Here is a 12,460-nt window from a genome sequence, read left to right on the forward strand (position 1 = left end):
TAGAACATGCGGTAGTTCGTCGGCCCATAGGCCCACCAGCTCTTTCAATCTTCTTTTTGATGCCATCAGAGATTAATTTGTCAAAGGCTTCAACCTGGCCATTTGCTTGTGGGTGGCCGACTGATGCAAAACATTGAGAGATCCCTTGGTCTCCCAAGTAGTTCTTGAGAGCAGATGTCTCGAATTGAGGTCCATTGTCAAAGACCATAGACATGGTTACCCCATACCGAGTGATGACATTTCTCCAAATGAAGGAGATGACATCTTTTGTTTTAATGCCCTTGACTACCTCCGCTTCTACCCACTTAGTGAAGTAGTCGATTGCTACCAAAATATATCTCCGTCCGCCTGTAGCAGGCGTATAGGGACCCAAAATGTCCATGCCCCATTTGGCGAATGGTACAGGGCTATGGATAGACGTTAGGTCTGTTGCCGGACGATGGATGAGCTGGCCAAACCTTTGACACTTGTAACATTTTTTCACCATCTCCATGGCGTCTGCTTCTAGGGTAGGCCAGAAGTAGCCTTGCCGCCTGGCTCTCTTTGCTAGGGTCCTGCCGCCTATGTGGGAGGCACAGAACCCTGAATGCAAGTCTTCAAGGACCTCTCGGCCCCTCTCTGGGGTAACACACTTCAAAAGAGGTTGAAGATAACCTTTTTGAAAAGTTCCCCTTTATAAATTTCAAAGTTGGACGCACGCTTTTTCATTATGATCATCTCTGGGTAAGTATTCGGCAAGGTGCCGTCTGTTAAGTATGCCCGGATGCCATCCATCCAAGTTGAGCTTTGATCAAGGACTCCGATGGGTTCTTCCTCAATGCTTCTTTTTTCCATCACTTCCCAGAAAATAGACCTTGGTGTGTCACAAGAGGCGGATGATGCCAATTTGGAGAGGGAATTTGCCTGGTTATTCTCGGACATGGGCACTTGACTTAGGTGGAATTCTTCAAGTGTCCCAGCCTCTTCTTTGATAGCCTGTAGATACTTGATCATAGCCGGATGTGTGGCTTCATAGTCACCATGGTATTGGCTAACAATCAATTTGTGAATCTGAACAGGCGTCCACTTTCTTTGCCCCAGCCGCCTTACACATGCGGATTCCGGCTAGTAGGGCTTCGTATTCTGCCTCATTGTTCGAGGCCTGAAACTTAAAACGTAGTGCATATTCATATTTGTCCCGTTCAGGAGATTGACAAATGACGCTTGCACCACAGCCGTTCATTGTGGAGCTCCCGTCCACATATACCTTCCAGAATTGGTTAGGATTGTCTGGATCAGCCGGCCTAGTCATTTCAACAATGAAGTTGACAAGTGCCTGCCCCTTCACTGCTTTCCTTGGCTCAAAAGTAATTTCTAGGCTTTGCATTTCAATTGCCCACTTAATCATTCGGCCGGATGATTCCAGGTTGTCAGTGGCTGCTTAATTGGTTGATTAGTGTAGACCACAACCGGATGTACCAAGAAGTAAGGTTTCAGCTTCTTAACTGCCATGAAGAGGGCCAGGCCAAAATTTTCAACCATGGGGTACCATAACTCAGCATTTTTCAGGACATGGCTGATGAAATAGACGGGGAGTTGGCAGCCGTCTCTTTTAGCAAGGAGAACGACACTGAGAGCATGATCAGAGACGACCAAGTACATGTATAACACTTCTTTTGACAAAGGGATGACGAGCCTTGGCAAAGAGTGCAAGTGTTCCTTCAACTTTTGGAAGGCCGCCTCTGCATCCGTCCCCCATTCAAACATAGTCTTCTTCTTGATTGCTTAGAAGAAATAGAGGCACTTGTCGCCTGACCGACTAAGGAATCTCCCCAATGCCACCAGACAACCTGTTAATTTTTGAACTTCCTTTACACTACGGGGAGACTGCATGTCTATGACCGCCTGAATTTTCTCTAGATTGGCCTCTATCCCCCTTTGATCAATCAGAAATCCAAGGAACTTCCCACACTCAACACCAAAAACACATTTCTTGGGATTGAGCATGACCTGGTGCCGCCTGAGTGTGGCGAATGTTTCTCGGAGATCTGTAAGATGGTCCGTCTAAAGTTTGGATTTGACAATCATATCATCAACGTACGCCTCCACATTCCTTCCAATTTGATTAACGAAGACTGTATTAATCATTCTATGGAAGGTAGCAGGCGCATTTTTAAACCCAAACGGCATTACAGTATAGTAGAATAACCCTTGATCAGTGACGAATGCCGTCTTTTCTTGATCTTTCTTCCACAAGGGTATCTGGTGGAAGCCTGAATAGGCGTCCATGAAGCTCATAAAGGCATGGACGACTTTAGAGTCGACCATACTGTCAATCTTTGGTAGAGGATAGCTATCCTTTGGACAACTCTTTTTCAAGTCTGTGTAGTCTACACACATGCGGCAGGTTCCATTCGGCTTCTTTACAAGGACAACATTGGCAACCCAATCAGGAAATAGCATTGCCGAATGAACACAACATCTAACAATTTTTCACCACGGCGGCTACCGCCTGACTTCTTTCTTCACCATGGTTCCTCTTCTGCCTTACTAGCTTCTTTTTAGGATCCACAGCAAGTTTGTGGATGGCTAGATTCGGGCTGATGCTTGGCATCTCGTCCACTTCAAAGGCAAAGATGTCTTTGAATTCTTTTAACAAGTGGTGCAAGTCTGCACCAAGTTCAGCAAAAGCAGTCATCCCAACCTTAACAGTCCGGTCAGGACGAGAGTCATCTAGGAAGATGACTGATAGAGTCATAAAATATAATATTTATATCTATTAAACTCTTGATTTTATATTGATATTTAATGGTTTAATGATATATTAAGTAATTTTCTTCCCGAGACACGTACTACTACTATTTTATTTATTTGTGTGTAGGAAAGAAAGTATTGGTACAAATTGCATTTTACGACACTTCCAAATAAGAGAAGCAAATTGCAAGTGGTTGATTCTCAAGTATTTCAGGCCCAAAATTATTTTACTAGGTAAACATTTATAGTTGGGCTTAAAATATAACATGTCAAAGAGCTCAACACTCCTCTTGGCTCTCACTATTATTGCCTTTAACACCCAAAACAAACCACCTTGAGCGAAATTTATGGGATTGAAATGTCAAGCAAGAGATAAAGATGAAATTGGATAAAAATTGGAGCGAGAACCTTGGATTAGCTGGAGATGAGCTACACCGAAACAGAAGGGAGGCGGTATTTCAGCAGAAAACAGAGAGGGATTTCAGAGAACAATCGGGTTTTTCTGGGGGTACCAAATTACAGAGATCAGAGACGAAATTGCATGCGAGACGAGGCAACTTTCTGGGCAGCAGCGAAGGAGGCTTGGTTGGGGTTGTGTTTTGGGCTCGCGAAGCTACTGCAAAGTAGCAGGGCAGCGACGGTGAAGTAAAGTAGAGACGGAGAAGTCGAGGCGACTTAGCGGTGCTATAAAATCCTTCATTTTCTACGGGAATTCAGAGGTGTTGCTTCGGTTTTCTAGGCTGGTTGTCCGTGGCTCTTTTCCCTTCTAAACTCTAGAAATTTGGTACTATTTGTTCATTTTATTTTTTAGTTTATAGTTTTGCAAGTAGTGGTTAAGTAACTTGCGTTTCGATTCAATTAATTGATAGAATTCGTTTAGATTATTTCATTGTCTTATTAAATTAGATGATTTGGGATAATTATAATTATAAATTTTGTTAGTATTTTCTTTTATAGATTACTTCATTTCGGTTGTGTACTTCATCCGAAGTAGTATGATATATTTAATTAATGTTATTATTTCAGTTTTGAGTATGTCAGGCTAGATTTAATACGGGTACGGAGATATAGTATACATTGGATTATTGTATTGTGAGATTAAGAATGTTATGATTTGAGCTTATTATGTTTATATCTTGATTGGAGTGATAATCTGTTGTATTGGTATAAATTAGTTGAGTTATATTTAAGACCGGCCATCTTGAGTATAGTTTGCTAGTTTAATTGTTATAATATTGATTTGTGATACGTAATTGTTCGGATTAATATTCCATAGTAGCACTTAGGTTTTTGATGGGTGACTGTAGCTTGTCTAATGCCTATGATTACCAACCCTTTAAGTTGCACAAATCTGAGCCTGTGAGATTTGTGGCTTAAGTTAGCTACTTCCTAGTTATTAATGCTGCTGATTAATCGAGTCTAGAGAGCTTGTTCTAGATTGTTAGTTAGTTGGACAATATTCCAAGAGTTTGTTTGGTTTATTTGCAATTAAGGGAAGTGTCGAATACTTGTTTGTGTTCATCGGCTAACATTGAGATAAAAATATGATTTATATAATTCAATGATCAATCGATTTTCCAATGCTATATTGTATCTCCCGATCCCTATTTCGTCATTCTTGATTTTTAATATTTATTCTTACTGTTAATTTTACATCTCCGTGTTTAGCTTATTTTCAAATCCGTAGTCTTATATAGTAGATCGTAATAGTCATTCTTCAAAACAGGGGTTTCTAACTTACACAAATGGTAATTTGATAATCCAATTCTCTGTGGGATCGATCCTAGCTTACCCTACTACATTCTAGGAGGTTTTAGTTAGGTTTATTTTTGGTAGACACGCGACAGTCGTGCCAAATTTTGGCGCCGTTGCCGGGGATTTGGCCTTTATTACGTTATTACTTGTGTTTTTGCTAACTTTTCCTACTAACTTGTCATCTAGTTCCTTGTTTGTGTATGTGTGACAGAAGCTTGAAGAATCAAAGATTAAGGGAATTTGCAGCAAGAAACCAGGGACTTATAATTCATCCTTTTTCTACTCTTCCTGTAGCTAAAAGGACTCGTGCTCAAATACTGGAGCAAGCTCGTCATATTCCGTTACCTCACAGTGAAAGTTCATTTTCGGACGAGGAGGGTGAATATATTTTTGAGATGGGTGATCAAACACTAAAGCAGTTCGCAGCTCCAACGTTTGATCCAAATTTATTGTGTATAGTAGACGATGAGGCAGAAATTGAGATCAAGCCGGGGTTGATTAGAGCTCTTCCCACATTTTCAGGTTTCCGTAATACTAACTCCTTGGGTTCAGTTCACATGAATGAGGCTAGCAGATTTTTGAAGGAATTTCACATAGCATGTGCGGGGATGAAACCGGCTGGTGTCACCCTTGACCAACTCAAGTTAAAGGCATTTCCTTTTGCCTTGTCTGATGCTGCTAAGGAGTGGTTATTTGAAGTACCTGCTGGAACCATCACAACATGGGATCAAATGTTAAAAGTATTCGCAGAAAGATATTTTCCAGCATCTTTGATAGCCAATATCTGGAAAGAAATATGTGGAATTCGACAGGACGATGCAGAGACACTTCATAAGTACTAGGAGCGTTTCAAGAAACTATGTGATAGTTGTCCAAACCATCAGATCGGTGAGCAATTATTAATACAATACTTTTACGAAGGACTCAGGGAGACAGACAAGAATCTAGTTGATGCAGCAAGTGGTGGAGCACTGGTTGACAAAACACCCGCAGAGGCAAAGAAACTGATTACAAACATGGCTGCAAACTCTCAGTATCGAGGAGGTTAAAATATCAAGTCCACTTCTGTACGTCAAGTTAATGAAGTGGTGAGTTCTAACCTTGAGCAACAAGTAGCTAAACTCACTTCCTTAGTGGAGTGAGTAATGATCGAAAAAGAGCAAGAAAAAGTATGTGACCTTTGTTCAATGGTAGGACGCCCAACTGATATGTGTCCTACTCTGCAAGAAGAAGAAGTGAATTCGATTGGTAGTGGTCAGGGGCAGCAAAGACGTTATGATCCATTCTCTCAGACTTATAATCCGGGGTGGAGAGATCATCCAAACCTGAGATATGGTAATGCACAGCAGCAGAGAGGCAACTCTAACCTTAGACCACCAACTCTCCAGCAATAGCAAGCTTCTAATCCTCCACCTGGGTTCCATCAGCAACCACAATATCAGCCGCGACCTCAGAATCAACAAGTTTCCCAGCCACAATCTGGTAGCATGTCTCTGGAAGATATTGTGAAGGCAATGGCTGACAACACTTTGCATTTTCAGCAAGAGACAAGAAGTAGTCTAAAGAACTTGGAGAACCAAGTTTCTCAGCAAGAGACAAGAAGTAGCCTGCCTGGAACATCTGAGGACTAAAGTGAGTGGACATGCCGCCTGTCTGGTCCTCTCGGTTTGAGTGAGAATACCTCATTGAGGTATTCTAAAAGCTGTCATTGATGTTCGACGTTGAGGCCGACTCTGACAGTTGCATATTCTTCTTTTGCTGGATTATCATCCGAGCATCGGAATATGTCTTCTTGGAACCATCCGGCTGTACATGCCGGATGACCTTCCTCTTCCTTGTTTCAGGGAATCGAAGTCTGACCAAGTTTAATAAGGGCTTCTGTCCCTCCCTTGGTTTAGGTAAGGAGTGGCCTCTCGGTCTTTAAACGACTTATTCCTCTCAGAATGAGAGGGCTTTTTGGCCGACTGTTCCTTAGTAGGGACAACCATCCGTTTATCAATAAGATCCTTTATCTCCCCTTTGAAACTTGTCATGAGAGTCATGAGCTCGTTTCTAGTGATGGGGTGGATCCTTCGGCCACTTGGAGCTGACCAACTGGCTGGCCGACTGTTTCACTAGGCCCTGCCTAGTCGGTGTTCCGTTCCCTCCTTTCGGTGGGGTGGATGCGCCGTGTCTTGAGGGACCCATCAGGGGCCGTGTGGGTGGCGACTTCATAGTCGTCATCTGTATCCTAGTCTGAGTAGCTAGACCTGGACATCGGCCATAGACCGTTTCTCATTAAGAGGCGGTACAGGTTCTTGTGAAGTCATCTCGAAAGTACTCTCCCCACAAACGGCACCAAATTTTTCGGGGTTTTTTGATGTCCTGCGGGAGAGTCACAGTTCCAAGACTAACTTCTGGACGCCTGTACCTGTAAAACAATGGAGACTCTGGTGGGTGGGAGTTCCGTCTCCGACGATCAAGTTAGAACGTGTATGAGGAGTAAAGTGCAGAAAGTAAAGAGTCGCCTTTGGGCTCCAAGAGAGTATCTGCAATGTGAAATTGCTCAGTTCGAGGTGTCAGATGTCTGACTTTCTTTGATTATGAGTTAATGTGAATTAAATATTTTTTTTAATCCTCCTCTTTAGAGGGAAACATCTCCCTTTTATATGGTGTTGAAAAACGTGCCCAGTATTAGGTTTTAGTAAACCTAGGGCTGACTGGGCTTTGCTTAGGAATTTAGGCCATAGGAGGCCATTTTTCTGATGGGCTATTTGTCTGCCACGTGTCGTGGCCTGATTGGTCCACTTTGGACCTCTCACGAGGTGACACGAGGCGGACTCTGGTTGGTCCACGTGGATGACACGTGGCAGGACTTGAATGGTCCACGTGGCGGGGGAAAAAATCCCCTAATCACCATCCACCCACCGATTCAGCATCTATTACAATTTTTTTATTGAACGACTTTTATACAAAAATATGAAATACGAAGTATGCAAGAAAAGTACTTAATTTTTGTTATAAATGATTTTTTTTAAACATTATGTTATTATTAGACCTGACAATTTGCGACCGACTTGCAAACCTGACTAAGGGTGAGCAAAAAATCAAGGTATCCTGAGTCGGAATCGGAACCTATTAGGAACCACAAGTTCCGCAACCAGTTCCAGGTAGTAAAATTGAGAAATTGTTGCAACAGGTTCTGGTTCAGGTTCTCAATTTTTTGAAACCAAAACCTGTAGGTATGGATGACAATGGATCCGTATCTTACCCGGATCCGTGGATTCATATCCGTTTTTCGCGGATATGGATCTTTAAAATTTAATCCGAATAAGGCATTTGTCCTTTCGAACTCTAATGTTGTTTTTCCAAAACCATGCCATAATATGTTTGTCTTTGTGGTGTTTGTTTTATCTTTCTCTTTTTGTCTTGCTTAAGGATAAGCAAGAGGCAAGTGTGGGGGATTTTTATGTGTAGCATTTATGCCACCTTTTTACCCTCTTTCATTAGAGATTTCCCCCGGATTTGTCACTCGTTTACGCCTCTTTTCACCCCTTTTATCTCGTTTTTAGTCACTTTAGCTCCCTCTCATATTTTCCCTTCCCTTTTTGTCTTATCTTTTAGTTTTTACCTCCTTTTTATGTGTTTTAATAGCTCCTAGCGCTCGTGCGAATCATGAATTTGTAGCTCGAGTAGAGATGCTAAAGGATTTTGCCAAGGAAGTGGAGATGCCAAAATGGAGAGGGCGCGCTGTTAAGAATGGCTGCGGGCGCGGGCTTGAAAGCCGCGGGCGCGGACATGGAGGTCCTGATACAAGCTGAAGAAAGTGGAGATGGCGAGCCGCGGGCGCGACATTAGCCCCGCGGGCGCGACAATCTGGGTATGACGAACTTAATACCTAGTTTGGAGAGGACGCGACAGCCGGTTCGGAGAGCCCTCTCCCTTGCCCTTTTTCTTCTTTTTGGTAGAAGACTATAAATAGTCTTTAGCTTGAGTTTTTGGACATATTCACTATTCCATTGGCTTCAAAACATTTGTAGAGAGAGAAAATCCATGTCTTTTAGAGAGATAAAACATTAGCCTTTAAGAATCAATCTTTGTAATCAAATATTCAAGCTTTCCTCTAGATTATTGCTACTACTTTGGTGATTTGGTAATCTTTCAACTTTATTATATCAATCTTTACTTTTGTTTCTCTAGTTTTTGATTTACTTGGTTTTATTGTTCTACTTGAGTTTTCCTTCATAAATATTCAAGCTTTATTGGTTTCTTTGATTTTCTCCATGACTTAGAATCATGCTAGGTTGTATTAGGATTGAATACTTGTTTAGCTTGGTTGTCATGGCTATTTTCCTTTCTCTAGCTTAGATTTTTAGCTAGGGAAAGGGGTGAAAATCATGTTTATTTAAGTTTATATTGATTATTGATTGGAAAATACCTTGAGTTGATGATTTGTGCTTAATATGCTTGGAGTTATTGTGTGCACCTATAACCCCAATGTTTTAGTCCTAGATTAGATGCATGAGAATGATCTAGTTTAGGGTTGTTTGATTTCATCAACTTGCTTTGAGTAGTTGCATGAGAATGAATTGCTTTGAGTAGAGTTTGAACTCCTTGTATGTTTCCTTATTGATTCTCATTAGTATCTTGTCGGTCATGATTGGAACCCCCTCTCCCTAGTGCTTTTGCCATTGTTATCTCTCTAATCTAGTCCATTTACTTGCATTTAAGAGTGTTTAATATATTCCCATTGTTTTTAGTTTATTCTAGGCTTAATAGTAGATGGTTTGTCCATAGGATTCTTCAAACACAAATCTCAATACCTCTTTTTGTTACTAGCAATTTATCCTAGATATCGTATTAATTGTTCTAAACCCCCGTTCCCTTGGGAATCGACCCTACCTTACCATTATCTAAAGTAGAATTGATAGAGTTAGGATAGGAGATATAAATTGTAATTTTGATCTAGGATAGTAAACTAACGACTTATTGTCCATCGATCAAAATTTTGGCGCCGTTGCCGGGGAAGCGGCTAGTTTTGCACATTTAATTTGCGTTATTATTGGATTTGTTGCTTTTTACTTCGTTCTTTTTCCACTTGCTAGTCATTGCTAATAGTTTTCTTAGCTTTGGTGGATGCAAAGAAGATCTCAAGGACCACCTACTCATAACATCGATCACAAAATCGACTGCACCTTGAGACAAGTCCGTCGACTTTATCAAGAAGAGGGGCGAGGTTTTGGTGCTATTTTTGATAGTGAGAGTGATTCTTGTTCCTCACATTCTCAAGGCGACGAAATGGCGGGACAACAAGTGGATGTTTTATTTCGTGAGTTCGGTAATCCGGAGGATTATGAGCTCACCAGTGGGATATTGCTACCCGTCACGGAAACTAACTTCACCATCCATCCTCAATACACTCGAATGGTTCAAGCGGAGCAATTCTCGGGTTCTCCAAGCGAAGACCCCATTGAGCATCTTGATAGATTTCTTGAACTTTGTGCCATGATACAAACCAACCAAGTTTCTCAAGAATACATTCGGATGCATCTATTTCGACATTCTCTTGCGGGGAGAGCAAAGAAGTGGCTCAAGCAAGTCAAGCCTAATTCTCTCACAACATGGAGGGAAATTGTCCAAGCATTCTTGAAAAGGTTCATTTCCGAAGAGAAGACCGTCGAGATGAGGAGGAAGATTGCATCATTTGAACAAGAGGCGGATGAAAGCCTTAGTGAAGCTTGGGAGAGGTTCAAAGAGTTGATGTAAGCATGTCCTCACCATGAATACAACCAAAGCTTACTCATGAGGTTCTTCTATGATGGCTTGGAGCCGATGTCTAGAGCTAACTTGGATGCGGGGGCGGGTGGACAATTGATCAAAGTCCCTTAAAATCAAGTTGAAGCAACAATTGAAGAGGTAGTGAAGAACTACTCTTGGGGTGGTAGAAGGAGGAATGCACCGAAGAAAGGTGGGAAGTATGAGTTGGAGAAAGTTGATCAATTGCAACATCAAATTGAGCTTTTGACAAAAGGGCTTGCAAAGTTGAATACTAGTGTCAATAGTGGGGCAAGATCCTCCCAAGTCAACTCTTTCTCTTGTCAAAATTGTGGCGGCACTAACCACGATACATCTTATTGTGGAGGTTTGAGCCCGGAGCATGTAGTGGCTTTATACACAAGGCAAGACGGATATAGGGGAGGTGGCGGTGGAGTAGCTTGGAGACAACCACCACCTGGATTTGCAACCCAACCTCAACAATGGAATCAACAAGCTCAACAACCATACAATTCCAACCCCTAATATCAAAACCCACCTCCATTCCAAACCCAAAATCAAAGAGGAAACTACCCAAGAAACAACCAACACAATAATCAACACTAATACCACAACCAAAATCAATCGACTCAAAGGAGTTAAGAGCAAGCATCACAACCCAATTGTACTCAAACCCAAATTATTCAACAACTTCAAGCCATGAATCAACAAATGCAAGAGGTCAAGGCTCACAACAAGATGGTTGATTCACAACTAGCTCAATTGGCCGAGAGGGTTTCTTTCAACTCATCTTCTACTTTACCCGGATAATCACAAACCAACCCTTCTAACATCGTAAAACCCGACTCTTGTAAGGCAATCAAATTGAGATCGGGCACATCCTATGAAGGTCCCAAGGAGGGGGATGGAAAAGAAAAGAAGGAAGGAGAAGAGAGGGTGAGTGAAGATAAAGAAGTTGAAGAAGAGAAGGTTGATGAGAAAGAGAGAAGTATGGAGAAAAAGAAGTCTAAGGATGTGGTGACATCCTCAACTTCTAGTGAGGCTAGAAATCTTGATGGACCGGTTCCTTTTCCCGGTCGACTTGCGGAGAGAAAATTGAATGACAAATTCGCAAAGTTCTTAAGTGTGATGAAGAACTTATACATTAAACTCCCTTTCATTGAGGTAGTCACACAAATGCCTTCATACTCCAAGTTATTGAAAGACATTCTCACCAACAAGAGGAAGCTTAATGATGAGCTTATCACTCTTCCCCATCAAGTGAGTGCGCTTGTTCAACACAAAATGCCTAAGAAGCAAAAGGATCCGGGAAGTTTCACTCTATCGGTCAAGATTGGGAACATGGAAGCTAGGGGTGCCTTAGCCGATCTTGGAGCAAGTGTTAGTTTGATCCCTCTATCCATTACTCAAAAGCTTAACATTGAGATGATCCCCACAAGGAAAACCATTCCATTGGCCGACCGTTCGGTGAAGCTACCTTGTGGTGAGCTTGAAGATGTCCCTATTCAAGTTGGGTATATCTATGTGCCTTGTGACTTTGTAGTGATGGATATGGAAGAAGATGTGGATACACCTTTGATTTTGGGCCGTGAAGCTCTTAAGACCTTGGGGGCGGTGATCAATTGCAAGAACAATACCATTACATGTGAGGTAGCCGATGAAAAAATTTTCTTTGAATTCTCTAAGCTACTCAAGACCCCCATAGTTGAGAAGTGATATGATGAAAAAATTGTCTTTGGGTAGATGTTGTGAATGAAGAACTAGATCGTTTAATTTGGGAAGGGCTATGATGAGTCCTTATGACCCAATGGTTGAAGCTATCACATGTGAGGAAGAGTACTTCTCTCAAGAAGCAAAGGAGTTTGTCATGGCCATTGACGAAGCCAAAGAGGAGGAAGTGAATGATCCTAAGCATGATGAGCTAGAACTTGAGGAGGAAAAATTGGAGGAGAGTTCTAAGCCTCCTCCCAAGGTAGAACTCAAACCCCTTCCCCCTTCTTTGAAATATGCTTATCTTGGAAGTGAAGGGGAATACCCTATTATTGTCAATGCTTCCCTTGATGGTCTTGATTTGGAAAAATTACTTGTTGTTTTGAGAAAATATAGAAATGTGATAGGGTATAACATTGATGATATCAAGGGTATTAGCCCTTCTTTATGCATGCATTGTATCCACCTTGAGGATGATCAATCCACCTCCATTGAACCTCAAAGGAGG

At 41.8% G+C, this 12,460-nt stretch overlaps 1 protein-coding gene across 1 annotated transcript; it reads left to right on the forward strand.

Moving 5' to 3' along the window:
- Positions 1-9,765: 9,765 nt before the first annotated feature.
- On the forward strand, positions 9,766-11,958 carry LOC110724348. The gene is made up of 4 exons (XM_021903769.1): positions 9,766-10,229; positions 10,413-10,609; positions 11,132-11,502; positions 11,656-11,958. The coding sequence occupies exons 1-4, from the start codon at positions 9,766-9,768 to the stop codon at positions 11,956-11,958; spliced, it is 1,335 nt and encodes a 444-aa protein (XP_021759461.1).
- The last annotated feature ends 502 nt before the right edge of the window (positions 11,959-12,460 follow it).

The sequence above is a fragment of the Chenopodium quinoa genome, unplaced genomic scaffold (genome assembly GCF_001683475.1).
Source record: "Chenopodium quinoa cultivar QQ74 unplaced genomic scaffold, ASM168347v1, whole genome shotgun sequence".
Taxonomy (NCBI): domain Eukaryota; kingdom Viridiplantae; phylum Streptophyta; class Magnoliopsida; order Caryophyllales; family Amaranthaceae; genus Chenopodium; species Chenopodium quinoa.